Below are 15,141 nucleotides of genomic sequence, written 5' to 3'. Positions count from 1 at the left end.
AGCTGGAACATTGCTGGGTGCGGCGTAAAACTAAACTCACTCATTCATTATTTTCCCTACTACCTAGCTCTCCCTGCAAGTCTAGATTACTTCTGGATCATGTTCATACTTCCCATCTCACTGGTGCTCCTTGTCAATTCAAATGGTATTATTTGTTACTGTCAAAATGTATACGTATTCAGAGACTAGCATATAGACCGTCCGCACATCATGCTAAAGTTCGTGTTCGGTTTGCGTGATGTCATCGTGTTAGCTTTGCCTCAAACTCTATTTAATCGCTCATGTTCTGAGCCGCGAATAACAGCTTACTGATGCCGAGATGGTCCACATGCCAATTTTCGTTATATTGTTTATGCACGAAGCGCTCTGATGGACGAAGCGCCAGATTCCATCTACGGAGGTATATGGAGATCACGACTGACGATAATCTCTCGAACTAGTTCATCACACTCAGTGAATGTAGTCTTTCTTATCAAGCCGAAACCGACTCAGGTACCCCAAAGGTCGGGACCCTCTACCCTCGGTACTTCTCGCTCCTTGAACTATTTTCAGGTAAGCGTGGTAAAAAACCCATGGAATTCAATAAGATCTATATGGATAGCACAACAAATATAATACTTAAGGATGCCTAAGAAACAAGCTATCAATCTCTGTAATCACAATATAGGCTGGGCACATACATTTAGTAAAATAAAGCAAACTTTTGAAATAATTGACACAACTGAATTTAATGTATCTACCATGAATAAACTCAGTCCAAATGTGAAGACACGTTCAAGCTTTCATTAAGTGATTATCCCACATCAAATAACGAATTAAGAACCTACAGATTGGTCAAGTCATCCATAAATCTGGAGAATTATCTATTTCATTGTAAAAACAAAGCTCACGGGTGACATTTTCAAAACTACGGTTAAGTATTCAAGAACTCAAACTTAAAGCTGGACGATATACAAATGACGATATGTATATGTTGTACCAAGTATAGGAAAGAAAGGAAGTCACTTCTACAAACATTGCTTTTTCATAATACAAATACTGCTACACTCTCAAGAAAAGAACGATTTTTAACATTTTTTCAAACAGAAATCCCAAAACTATTTCTAAAATATGTCATGATATTTACAATTTTAAATGAATTCTGTGTATTGCCTCGTGTTGCTTCCATCTGATTATACTGCAGATGATAAACTGTTGGTATGTACATCATTTATGTATCTACATTTCTATATGTTTGTAACTGCTTCATATTTGTAGTTTATAGAATATCGCTACTGTTTCTTTGTGGAATGCTATGCAATAAATCTTATCTATCTTCCTGACATAATCCCTCTAGTCCGGTATAACGAGGTTCCACGGAACATGTGGGTACAAGTGTTGTTGATGGATTCACCGTGAGGCATATCCTTGTCACCATGCAGGAAAACATTTGCACGTGCGAGAATCTACCACAGAGATCCCCTTTGTGCCTAGGGAGAGATGTGTATCTGTGAAAACAAACGGTTTGTAGCTAACTTGCAGTTTGGGGAACACCGGAGAAGGCCGGAGAGAGCCGAGCGTGATTACCATCAGCCATGGGGCGAATCCCACCTCGCTATCGGTGACCCCGTCAGCAAGTCTACCCTCGCACAGCGGGCGTGCACATTCTTGGAATTCCACGTCAATGGAATCAGCATCAGTGCAGTGTCTCTCTCTGCTTCCTTGTTCTTTCTCTCATTCCATACGCACCCGGCCACTCCCTTTCTCTCACTCTAGCAATCTACTGAAACTAATCACTCCTCTAACATCCAAACTAGCAATGTCAGCAGCGATAGCCCATATATCAGCAATATCAACAATAGCCTGTATATCAGCAATATCTGCAGTATTATCCAGTACGCCAGCAATACCTGCAGCATTAACTCGCATGTCAGCAGTAGTACCCAGTATATCAGTAGTGCGTAGTAACTAGTACGCCAGCAACATCTGCAGTATTAATCCGTACACCAGCAGTATCTGCGGTATTAATCCGTACACCAGCAGTATCTGCAGTATTAATCCGTACACCAGCAGTATCTGCGGTATTAATCCGTACACCAGCAGCATGTGCAGGATTAATCCGTACACCAGCAATATCTGCGGTATTAATCCGTACACCAGCAGCATGTGCAGGATTAATCCGTACACCAGCAATATCTGCGGTATTAATCCGTACACCAGCAGCATGTGCAGGATTAATCCGTACACCAGCAGTATCTGCGGTATTAATCCGCACACCAGCAGTATCTGCAGTATTAATCCGTGCATCAGCAGCATGTGCAGTATTAATCCGTACACCAGCAACAATGCAACAGTAACCCGTATACCATTAGTACCTGCAGTGGTACCCAATATATCAGCAGCACCTGCGGTATTAACCTGTTCACCAGCAACATCTGCAGTAGTAGCCCTTATATCAGCAGTAGTAGCCAGCATATCAGCAGCGTCAGGGTAACAGTTAATATTTTTGCTACATCGGCAGAATTAGCGTGGATATTGGAAATATTAATTAACGGTAATGGGCAGGACTTTTGTTCTTAACTAAGAATTCTTAACTGTTGGTACTACAGATAGTCCGCCTACTACTTTAGTCCTACGGTAGCTGGGAAGAAGGTCCGGGTCCGAGTTCCAACCATGTGGACTATCACCTCGTCCAAATATTGTTGAACTTTTTACTAAAACACGCAAACTATTCACTCCCTCCACCGAGCTATGATCGGGGAATACATATCTACTTTATGGAGTAGTTTCGCCACCAGCGTCACATTTACAGGACAGAAATAGATATTGCGTGTAACGTTATCAGACTTCACTGTGGTCGACTCCAGATGTTGCAGTGTTTCGTACTTACACAAATACACTAGTTTATATATTCTGTCATATATTTCCTAAAGTACAAATGATTTGTATGATTGAACAAGAGCGGTTGCTACCCCATCACTCACTCACTCACTCACTCACTCACGCACACTCACGCACACTCACACGCACACGCACACAGTTACAACTGTTCTGGTGCTGCAACAATATTCACACATGATAAAGTCGACATACATCAGAAGACCTAGAGGAAGTACTATTTTCACCAGTAAGAAGTAAGATGGACATGCAAACGCCATCTCTACAGCTTAATCTCCGTCTATGTAACTCCCCAACACGTACTCGTACAGCCATGTGATTTTGAAGATAGAAGGCAATAGTTTAAAGACACCAGAGTTTGCTTCAGCTAATATCTATACAGGTCTGTTTTAGGTCACAGCGACCTGCCCGATTCACCCGTCTCCTGGAAACGGAGTAGCTGCCCATGGCAGCGACGATCGATACAAACATGGCATTACAATAAGTCCATTACGTGTGAGGAAGTTAGAGCTAAACAAGCCATGCACTTCACACTGTGTCAATGTTATTAATAATCAGACAAGTGTATATACCCTGTATATACCCCGGTGTGATTACCCTGGGTATGCTGCGTGGCCAGGATGGGTCATCCGGTCTACCTGGGGCATACACTGGGATGGCGGGCATGGGTCTGGTTGCATAACATGAGCGCGACGGGTGTTAGGGTCAGTCGGGTACGTGAGACAGGGGGAACCCATTACAGGGAAAATTCACCGATAGCCAGTAACGTGCAGAGTGCTAGGTCACATGATGGCACTTGCAAGTATTGTGTCGGGACTGCCAGGAAAGAGATCCTTATATCGGTGATTTGACAAGTGGGCAGTTGGTGTGGGTGAAACCTAAGACTTCAGATTTGACGATAAATGATAATACAGCCTTATGTGACTGTGAGTAAATTAGTGAGTGAATCTGGTTTTAACGTCGCTTTTAGCAATAATGCGGGAATAGCATGGCAGGGGACACCAGAAATGAGCTTTGCACATTGTACCCATGACATGGAATCGAACGAGCGAACGCTACCAGGCTACCTCGCCAACCATGTGGGTAAATTAAGGCGATCAGAATTAGGGTGAGACTGAACAAAGGAGATGTAGGGTTAGGGTGAGCTGAGACAGGACAATTAAAATGTAGGATTAGGGTGAGCTGAGACATGACAATTAAAATGTAGAATTAGGGTGAGCTGAGACTTGACAATTAAAATGTAGGGTTAGGGTGAGCTGAGACTGGGCAATATAAATGTAGAATTACGGTGAGCTGAGACATGACAATTAAAATGTAGAATTAGGGTGAGCTGAGACTGGACAATTAAAATGTAGGATAATGGTGAGCAGAGAGTGGACAATGGAAATGTAGAATTAGGGTGAGCTGAGACTTGACAATTAAAATGTAGGATTAGGGTGAGCTGAGACTTGACAATTAAAATGTAGAATTACGGTGAGCTGAGACTGGACAATTAAAATGTAGAATTAGGGTGAGCTGAGACATGACAATTAAAATGTAGAATTAGGGTGATCTGAGACTGGGCAATATAAATGTAGAATTACGGTGAGCTGAGACTTGACAATTAAAATGTAGAATTAGGGTGAGCTGAGACATGACAATTAAAATGTAGAATTACGGTGAGCTGAGACTGGACAATTAAAATGTAGAATTAGAGTGAGCTGAGACATGACAATTAAAATGTAGAATTACGGTGAGCTGAGACTGGACAATTAAAATGTAGAATTAGGGTGAGCTGAGACTGGACAATTAAAGTGTAGAATTACGGTGAGCTGAGACTGGACAATTAAAATGTAGGATTAGGGTGAGCAGAGACTGGACAATTAAAATGTAGAATTAGGGTGAGCTGAGACTGGACAATTAAAATGTAGGATTAGGGTGAGCTGAGACTGGACAATTAAAATGTAGAATTAGGGTGAGCTGAGACTGGACAATTAAAGTGTAGAATTACGGTGAGCTGAGACTGGACAATTAAAATGTAGGATTAGGGTGAGCAGAGACTGGACAATTAAAATGTAGAATTAGGGTGAGCTGAGACTGGACAATTAAAATGTAGGATTAGGGTGAGCTGAGACTGGACAATTAAAATGTAGAATTAGGGTGAGCTGAGACTGGACAATTAAAATGTAGGATTAGGGTGAGCTGAGACTGGACAATTAAAATGTAGAATTAGGGTGAGCTGAGACTGGACAATAGAAATGTAGAATTAGGGTGAGCTAAGAGTTGACAATTAAAATGTAGAATTACGGTGAGCTGAGACATGACAATAGAAATGTAGGATTATGGTGCAGTGAGTCTGGACAATAAAATGTAGGATTATTGTGAGCAGAGACTGGACAATAGAAATGTAGGATAAGGGTGATCTGACACTGGGCAATAACATCAAATATGTTCCCATCAAAGTTTGACGTTGAGAAAATCTAAATGTACTTAATTTGTTATGTAATGTGTTCAACAAGTCCTTGCGGGGAACCTTTGCCGCTGTGTACCACAGCGCTGTGAATAGTGTGGGTTATGTTGACCATATGGAGTGCGTATGCTGTCAGAAAAGAAGGAACTCACATGCTTGCTTGGGTAACTAAGGCCGAACATTCACAGCATAACTGAAAAACTTTCACTCGTGTGGGTAACACCGTTTTCCTTCGATAGCACGGTTAATGTGGGAGTGAAGTCCGAAGTGATGCAGTAATGATCGCAAAATGAACATTAATTTTCGGCGATATTTAACGTTAAAACTATGTCTCACCGTATTTCAGTTTTGAGGACGAATCGTTCCTATATTCTGTTGTTAGCAGCATCGCTGTCATATCACGCATACATTAACATACTCCTACCTTATGTGGATAATAGCACAACATTTTGGAATGCATGGCTGATATTCACGACGCATACTGCGAGAACTTGGATGGCGTGTGTATGCAAAACAAATCAAAATGAATAATATACATTCCTCAACATAGTAATATTTTTTCGTCTTTAATATATGTGTTAATGTTTCCTGGTGCGTATTACATGTTAATGTTTACATGCATGCAAGCCATCCGAGACATTCTAGTGACCCGTACGTGTCGATTGTTTATGCCTTGGGGAGGGACTAGGGGAACGGAGAGAGGGGTTGGTTAACGCACGGTGAAGCCTCCACAGAAATATGCTGCGAATGTAAGACTTTTATGCATATTGTTGGAAGCTAGACGGCTAAAATCTTGTTATTTGTCCCATTGTGAGAGCCTTACTTGTCTGCATTGTAGAAAGGTCATGTGTAGCAAAGTGTTTTCATGTCTGGGCAACTGCATCAATATTTATTATTATTATGTTAGAATTGTTTCTCTATACATCCATCACTTTAGCATACATTTGTTGTACATTTGATTCCACCAAGTGTACGTATAGGGTGAAGAGCGTCTGCAATTGTGTAAAGATCATGGTGTTTCGCAGAATACATCCATATATTACCTATGCGCGATATGTAATCAGTGAGAAAGATTTGTAGGGGAAAAGGACAAGAAACAATAAATAAACCACTAGGAAACATTATCAGAACACCATATTCTGCAGTATCCAAAATATCATGCTTTCGAAGAATTCTTTTTACCAAACAATGAATCTCACGCCTCCAAAGTGTTTAAGTCAAATAGTCCTCCCAGCGCGGTATGATCACGAGAAAGCCATGAACGAGAGTATTTCCTGAATAAATAAATTATAGAAACATTGTCAAGAAAAGGTTTAAAAGTGGTAATGACCTTTGTTTCAGTTTCTGTGTTGAATTTCAAGGCTCTTATTAACGATCAGTGTCAGAGACGTACGTGCTTGTTAGGACGGAAGCACAAGGGGGAAACTGAGGCAGTTTCAAGTGGTAACTTCGCGGACACAGATTAATCGTAATTACTCATAGTTTATGACTGCTTGTGCCAATTCTCAATGCTGTAATTACATATATGTGATTAAAACCGTAAACGTCAATGGGAACATAACACGACGATATATGGAAGAATAATGTGATGACGTCGTCATACTCATGGATGAAACCTAACATATCATGACATGTGGAGGCCTTCTCAGCGCGAACTTCACACCGAAGAAGAGTTATCGAACCTGGTTGAACAAATTCGTAAATTGCATCTTTCCTCGTGGGGTATATATGCCTTCAGACACTGGGTCAAATAAATGCCCGTATACTGATGCATACATTTACACCGCTATTACTGAGCTCGACTAAATGAACCATCTGGTCAGTTACTTATGCCATCGACTCAAGCAGTTCCCGATGTAGGTGTGCGGATTAGAGGTAATACGGTACTTGAAACAGTTCATTCGACGGCCACACAGAGTTGCCCATACATATTCGTGCTTTCAGCATCACAGGTCTATTTTTTAAGCTATAAAAGTATGATATAATCCATTTTCTTGAAATTTTCACTGCCCCTCCCCGTCCCAGCTAATTAACACGGTAGGTCGATGTTGCTTAGCGGATGTAGCACGTCATTTGTGATTGTGTGGTCATCGACCTCCAGTACACACCCTGAAACGAATATGCCCAGTAAATGAAGGTATTTGCGGGCGGCTCCATTCATTATGTTATTGATATAATATCATAACATGTTGTTTTTCTGTGTTATGTGTGCTTATGTCAGAGGGTAGGTGTTAGTGGACCGGCGCACCTGTAGGTCGGTGTACATTGCATAAAGTGCAAACCTTTCATGTACGGACACACACACACACACACACACACACACACACACACACACACACACTCTCTCTCTCTCTCTCTCTCTCTCTCTCTCACACACACACACACACACACACACTCTCACTCTCCCCCTCTCAGTGTGTGTATGTATTACATTAGGTCTGATAGGAGGGGATCTGATGGAACTATGATCAGTAGGTTACACACACACGAACACGCACACACGCACACATGCACGCACACTCAATGCGTTTACAAGTGCGTGTGTGAGGAGATACCTTGTTCAGTGAAAGTGCGTGTGTGAGGAGATACCTTGTTCAGTGAAAGCGCGTGTGTGAGGAGATACCTTGTTCAGTGAAAGTGCCTTACACTGACAGACATCCTGCAGCGGGCGGAGACCGTGGGTACCAAACTGAGTTTGCTCCTTTCCTGTATTGCCCACGACTATTTATGATCGACATGGGAGAATATAGGAGATACGCGCACCTGCTGACGGTGTATGTCTTACTTACATGAAATTGTATCGACGGTAATGAATAGGAAAGGGATGATGAATTGAATTATATACGTGAATAAGATCACCATCAATGAATACATGCAGGTATACGTGATACTAAACTATCAGCTGACGTGACAAAACACAAAATAATCATTTTGCCAGCCAATAAACTTTGAATACACGTAACGCTGTCGTTAAACATTTAAAATCAAGCCACAGAAAGAAATACATTCGTTAAAACGGGCTATTCAAAAATTTAAATCCTGAACCTACCGACAGTCCTGAACCTACTGAGTGCAGTATATTCAGGTAAGGTGGGACATTTATGGAATAGAATCTAACGGTAAACCGGGTAGGTATTGGGTGCCTTGCCACAGACGTATGTGGGATACAATGGGTCTGAAAACACCCGTGTATTTAAGTAAGACCATGCAGTTCTTACTGACCTAAAACTGCTGCGGGTTCACTGTCATGCGAACAACCTGTTAGTTGAACACTCGGGCTATGCACTTCATTAAGCGAATGAGATGTATATTTGCCAGACATCCAAGGCAGCATGGTGTGTGTGAAATACTTTGACGTAATCACATCCCCGCAATAAACAGGAGTTATCCTTAATGGCAAACTTAGCAGGTAGCCGAAGACTCTTCAATGTATGTAGTGTGCATCAGAGCGATATGAGACGTCATAGTAAATTACTTATTCATGGCCCGTCAATATACGTTATAAATGGAACATAGAAATCTAGGGATCACATCCATAAAGCCGTGTGCTTCATTTTTGACTCACCAACTTCTAGAAAGGCGATCAAACAATTAACGTATGTTATGTAGTACCTATTCTGCAGCGTATAGATATGGCCCGGTGATACATCAACCGTTACAGATTGAGCTGTACATGTATTTATTCAGAACTTGTTGGTGTATTTCATTTAACACTGTTCGACCACGAAACTGCCTTCATTAAAAGTAGCGGGATTATACGGGTTCATACTTTTGCGTGTTTGGTTTCAAAAACTGATATCGTAAATACTTTAAACACTGTTGTGAATAAGAAACTACAACCTGTATACCAACTCTAAAATGAACTACAAAAGGAAGGTAAAAATAAATCATGTTTGAAAAAGTTCCATATTTTGAAAATACCAGTATATGAGGAATGTGTGTTAACAGTTGAAATGGAAAGTGTCTGAAAATTCCACATTAAAACTTCTCCCAGTGTATATGGAATGGACATGAAGAGACGTAGATATACATCTATTATGCATACTACTCGCCCACTCCCCAACATGAATGAAACGTATCGAGTTCACGGGGGCGAGATCTTGTAATCAGATTAACCGATCGAGTGATCAGATATTGAGTTATATGAGTTGCAAATATATGAGTTGCAAAAATATTAACTGAATTTTGTGAATATCTGCATAATAATGACTGTTGAAGCATTTCTTTAAATTTGAAATCCTGCCGTCATTGCCCCGCAGCAATATTAGAACGTACACTTTAATGGAATGTGAACAGGGCATCCAGACCAAGTGTAATCTATTACACGTGTCACCAGCAGCCATATGTTCAGACTTTCTGCAGATGGGATGGTGTACTTAGTCTCACAATGTGTAACGTAAGATCGAACCAGTCGAATCCGGTTTCTGAGAAATCAACATAATTATATGACAAAGGTGCATTTTGCACTAGGTTTTCCCATAAGTGTGTTGGGAAAAACACATGTCCAATAAACGTATCCAGACATCAGCTATAGATCAATATCTGTTCAATAAATAGGTCTCTTAAGTCAAACTGGCAATTGCATTTTCTTTCCCCGGCATGAAGCTACCACTTCGGACCAGTCTCTTCCACGGAGGTCAGACTGTTCTGAATGCTTTCGTCTGCTTCCCAGACGGATATCCGACGTTTCACAACCTTTACGCCTCTCGAGAAATAGTTCCTATTTTCAAAAGTAGTGACCAGGATTCCAGATTTTGTGAAATATGATTCTGGCAACATGCTTACACGTGACGAAATTGGAATTAGTGTACTTATTATGTTGTTTGTGCGATTTCGTGTTTCATATTGATAATTCACGTGAACGCTAGCGAACTACTTTCGCAATCTCAGTTTACAGGGGACTCAGCCGCCATTGTATCGAGAAGACGAAGGTGTATAAGTGTCAAACTGTGACTAGATCTTCGAAAATATGAGTGAACCGATGGATCCAGACTTGTTCCCATGAGTGGGAATTGTTCCACAATCTCCATCCTTCGTGTTGTGGGGACACTGTGCTTCTTAACAATCGTGGAAGGCAATTACATCAACATATTTTAGTGCCCGTTGTTGACCGATATCCAGTGAGCTCTATCAGACATGTAAAACAAGTACAGGAAAATAGGATGGCTGGAGCCTTTCCAGACTGTTTGAACATTGCAGAGTGAACTCAACGTGAATATTCATTTTCCACCCATCTTCTTGGCAGACTTACAAACATGGCTGTAATACATACATCGCTGAATCGGCAGAAGGTAATTTGACAGGCGATCATGCCTGTATCGAAACCTCCGCATTAGCGAGAAACTGTGAGTATTTGATTCTTCTCATTCGCCGAAAAGAATCGACCAGTTGAATAATATTGCATTATTCTTTGTTTATAATCTACATCAGTCTCGGATAAAGTGTGATTCCGGATGAAATCACGATGGAGAGGTTAGATGTGGAAACCCCAGCTCGGTTTGTCTTCAGTGTGGCACACACGAGTGACAGAAAGGGACTGACCATTCAGTACATCAGGTACAGACTGTTACATGATTTATTTATTTAACCTTTGTTTACAATTTGAGTTATTTTGGTTTGTCTGGAATTTCACAATGAACAAAGGTCAGTTTGAACAGACTGTAAATGGATCCCTAGACATGCCCCAAGATAAAGCACATGATGGACCAGGGGAAACAGGAAAGTCAACACGATCCCCTGTCTTCTTGAAGGGAAAGAGAGGTTCTGGAGACATGGGTCAGAAATTCAGTATTCGTAAGGTAGACAGGCGAGCAAATGGGAATAAACAGTCTCCAGAGAGGATAGGCCATGAGAGGTCCTCAACAGGAAGTAGAATTAAGAGAGACAGGAGATGTATATCTGATGATATAACTGGCAAGTCTTTGCAGGCTGAGAAGGCTATTGGAAAGAAGACAAGCCGATTTGTTGTCAGCAATGTGGAACCAAAAGATGAAATACTGAAAAAGGATCGATCATCAAGTCTACCAGGATCGTCTGCATGTGTTGAGGAAAAGGAAGTGTCTAATGTTGATAATCCCAAAGTGAAAGAAATAACCGTCAAACAAGATAGTAAAGCGAGGACTAGGTCGTCAACTGAAAATTTGAAAGACGGTTCAAATGAGAATCTTTCCAACAGAATTAGATCAATGCAAAGAAAGGATACTAGTGCTCAAAGTCAAGAAAACAAATCAGAGGAACATTGTTTGGTGATCAAACCTGATAAATCATCCACATCTATTGGGAAGGACGTTGAGATCAACAGTTCAACACCTGTTCGATATCATCGCTTTATCAGTGAACCTTCTAAACCAGTGAAAAGAAGTGTTAAAATTGATAATGTAGAAAGTAATGTTGTCACAGAAGACTTGCGTTCAGCACTGTCCAGTCGGAGTAATGTCATGTATGTGAATGATGCTGATAGTCATGGCCCTGATGCTAGTATATCTGATCAGAGTGTTTCCATAGATAGTGATACAGCTTTGAGGCTACAGCTTGAAGCAGATTTGAAATTACGTAAAGAAGAAGAAAAGGAAGGTGAAAAAAGGAAAGATGAGAGTGAGGAAACTCCCTTGTCATCTTCACCAGGTGGAAGGTTTCTTAAATTTGATATTGAGATTGGCCGTGGTTCTTTCAAAACAGTGTTCAAAGGATTGGATAGCGAAAATGGAGTAGCAGTAGCATGGTGTGAACTTCAGGTGAGAATTTAGTGTGCTGTTCATGTTTGGTTTGGTAAGAATTTTGATAATGTGATGCTGATAGAGGACAAGACACAGTGCAAATCATTGATTCACACCTGCAATATTTCTTCAGAGGTACTAAATTTTACACTCATTCACTGGAATGGAATGCATACACAAAACTATATTTGCATGTTATTGATATTTATTATCCACTCATCTATGGTGATCTATCACTCTGGCCACAGGTCAGATCATTTTCACTGGTAATATTTTGGATGTATTTTGAAGTTTAAGAATTCATTATAGTAATGAAGTATCTTTATCATTACATGAGTAGATGGTATAGTAGAGTTATGAGGTCAAGATTTGTTGCCCTGCATGGCTGTGATTGAAGTTAGATATACAACATCATTTTTGATGTTTGAACTGTTATTTGATGTCTGACACAGATGACATTATCAATACTAATAGTGTGCCTGTCATTTGATCAACCTTCACACTTGCATATGCCATAAAAGCTTATTCCAGTAATACTGCTCCAGATTTCATTTCAGGAAAAGTAAGAATTTTATCTAAGGCATTAAGTGGTTTCCTTAATTGCATTATGGATGAAATCAGAATGTTGAATATGCATAGTTTTCATTTCAATCAACATCACATTAATGTCTCAGACTAAAGAAGTTTTTCGTGGGCTGTAGTTTAGAAATGCTCTTGTTATGTGTTAATCAGGGTAATGTTGTGAATGGTTGTTAGATCATATACAGTAGGTCATAACACTTTGCCAGTGGTGATATTAAGTTTTTAGAAGATGATTATGTGTATTTTCCTATGTTAACATCGAGATGTTGATAACAATCTGTCTGCATTATTTACATGCAAAACATCTTGGGAAATAGTCTGGGTATCATTCTACAAAAGGATCTTCAGACTAAGATGATCATCCTTTGGCTTCTGAGGATTTCATATCGTTAGAATTACTATGTGGTATGAAACTCTGGATTATATGCCCTCTCATATGAGAGGAAACTTAATGGATTGGGATGTCAGACAGAGTTGACATGAGCTCATGTCTTAATGATGTGTGTTGTAACTCATGGTGCCCAAATCATGTCTGGTGGAGATACATCGTATAACTGTTGCAGTTGTAGATGAAGTATCTGGCGTGTGCTGTATAAAGTGCATGTAGTGACATATTTGGGCACAGTCCTGAACCTAGACTAACCACCAGTCTCTGAAATGATTTTGTTTTACTGAAAAATGTTCATATTGAAAAAAAATAATATAATGAATTGGAGCCCTGAGACTTTCTTCATTTTCAGACTGAAGCTAGCGGAATCTGGACTTGCCACATTTTCTAGATTACATGGGCTTTCTTGGATATATTTGCTTCGGGGTCTGTACGACGGACTATCCTGAACCCTGTGTCTCGTTAATTTGTGTTAGGTGTGGGAGTGAGTGAGTTTAGTTACACACTGCTTTTAACAATATTCCAGCAATATCATGTTGGGCGACACCAGGAATGGGCTTCACACTTTGTACACATTGTAATTGGGAAATTAAACTAGAACGTTGGGTGTGACAAGCAAATGCTTTAACCACTAGGCTACCCTACCATCCAGGTTGATGGAAGAAGTTCAGTTAATATTAATCAGCATTACAACAACTGAAATTGACAGTACAGAGTTTATGGCCACAATGCAATCCAGGGTTCCAGTTGATGCAGAAAACCTGTACATATGACACAGTGTAATTGTAAATTGAAAATATGCATGAGAAACAAACACTGCCTTACTTCTGGTGCAGTACGTCACTAATCAAACCCACACATTTCAATGCAGTAGCTAATAAATGTAACTAAACTGATATCTGATTTGAGACTGATTAGAGAGTATAAACAATAATTATTTAGAATTAAGGATTCAAGGTATACCTTAGTTTTGACTCTTTGCTCTCTCTGTCTTCCATTAACACAACTAAAGATGCAAAAGCTAATATTCTTCATGGACCCTATACTCTCAAACATGTAAATCCATGGACACAGCAGTTTCAGTCCTCATTCGTAACTACTCGTCTCTTTCCATGACCTACAAGAAGACTTGTACCCCTCTCGTCCACCATTATTGCCAAGAATCGTGGCAAACCAATCATATTGCGCATACTAAAACGCATTTCAAAACATGAAAATGGCAGAACCGTTGAACATTGAAACTTCGCTAAATTATACAAAACACAATTTAGACATAAACTTTGAGCTAAAGGATGAACAACTTTCAAAACTGAAACATATTTGCAAAGGGAATGACTGTATTGCTGTTTGCAGTGTTCAAGAATAGCGTCTGACCCTCTGACAAATCTGGCAGATTCGCCGGTGGTCAGATAGAAATCACCAACCTGCTAGCCCCAGCGACTGAATGAATATTTCACAATGTCTTTGTGTGAAGTTGTTATTTGCGGCATGTGACACTTGTTCGCTGTAGAAATCTTATTTTTTGTTATCATATAATGTTGTTGCCGGAAAGACACGAGTGGTTACGAATGTTTCAAACATATGGCCAGCCAGGGTGAAACTGTAAAGTGGATGGTTATTGGTTAATATATTCCCATGTTAAATTCCCTTTACACCCAATGGCGCTTCAGCACTCTGGCACCTTAGACTCATTCAAATGAAGGGGTTTGTCAGTATCATTGGCTTTGTTGATTGTGCATGGTTGTGTCCTATATATACAGCATGTTTGACATGTCATCAACAACATCAGTGATGCAACAATGCCATCAAGGAAAGGAGGGGTCACTTGCAGTCGTGTGTCCATTATGTGCTGTAAGAAGACATGATCTCAGTCTCTGTGGCATTGAAAGACACAAATTTCTCAGGAACAGCTGTGGCATGGTCTGCCAGTGATGTTGAAAGGCCTCTGTCAATTCAGCAACTGTCCTCAGTGGCGCAAGTTGATTTCGAACTCACTGTCCAAGTTCATCCCACAAATGCTCAATTGGATTCTGGTCAGGGGACAATGAAGGCCAGTCCCATCACATGCACAATCTTATTATTCAAAAAGTCCTGCGTTACCCTGACTGCTAGGGCACGTGCATTATCAT

General features: G+C 40.4%; 2 protein-coding genes across 5 annotated transcripts in view; one reads left to right on the top strand and one right to left on the bottom strand.

Moving 5' to 3' along the window:
• Window positions 1-1,947: 1,947 nt before the first annotated feature.
• Window positions 1,948-2,295, bottom strand: LOC137297383 (uncharacterized). Its single transcript, XM_067829387.1, has one exon. It carries the CDS (start codon window positions 2,293-2,295, stop codon window positions 1,948-1,950), a length of 348 nt encoding a protein of 115 aa, XP_067685488.1.
• Window positions 2,296-10,073: 7,778 nt separating this feature from the next.
• The window catches only part of LOC137296113 (serine/threonine-protein kinase WNK3-like), a 41,773-nt gene continuing 36,705 nt past the window's right edge, over window positions 10,074-15,141 (top strand). For 3 of the 4 annotated variants that reach the window (XM_067827798.1, XM_067827797.1, XM_067827796.1), the window contains exon 1: window positions 10,074-12,060. In XM_067827798.1, the coding sequence (XP_067683899.1) occupies window positions 10,897-12,060 (1,164 nt within the window). In that variant the 5' untranslated portion in view covers window positions 10,074-10,896. The remainder of the gene's footprint in view (window positions 12,061-15,141) is intronic. The other variant, XM_067827799.1, reaches the window with a different exon arrangement.

This window comes from Haliotis asinina, chromosome 9 (genome assembly GCF_037392515.1).
Source record: "Haliotis asinina isolate JCU_RB_2024 chromosome 9, JCU_Hal_asi_v2, whole genome shotgun sequence".
NCBI lineage: Eukaryota > Metazoa > Mollusca > Gastropoda > Lepetellida > Haliotidae > Haliotis > Haliotis asinina.
This window is presented reverse-complemented; position numbering and strand designations above follow the sequence as displayed.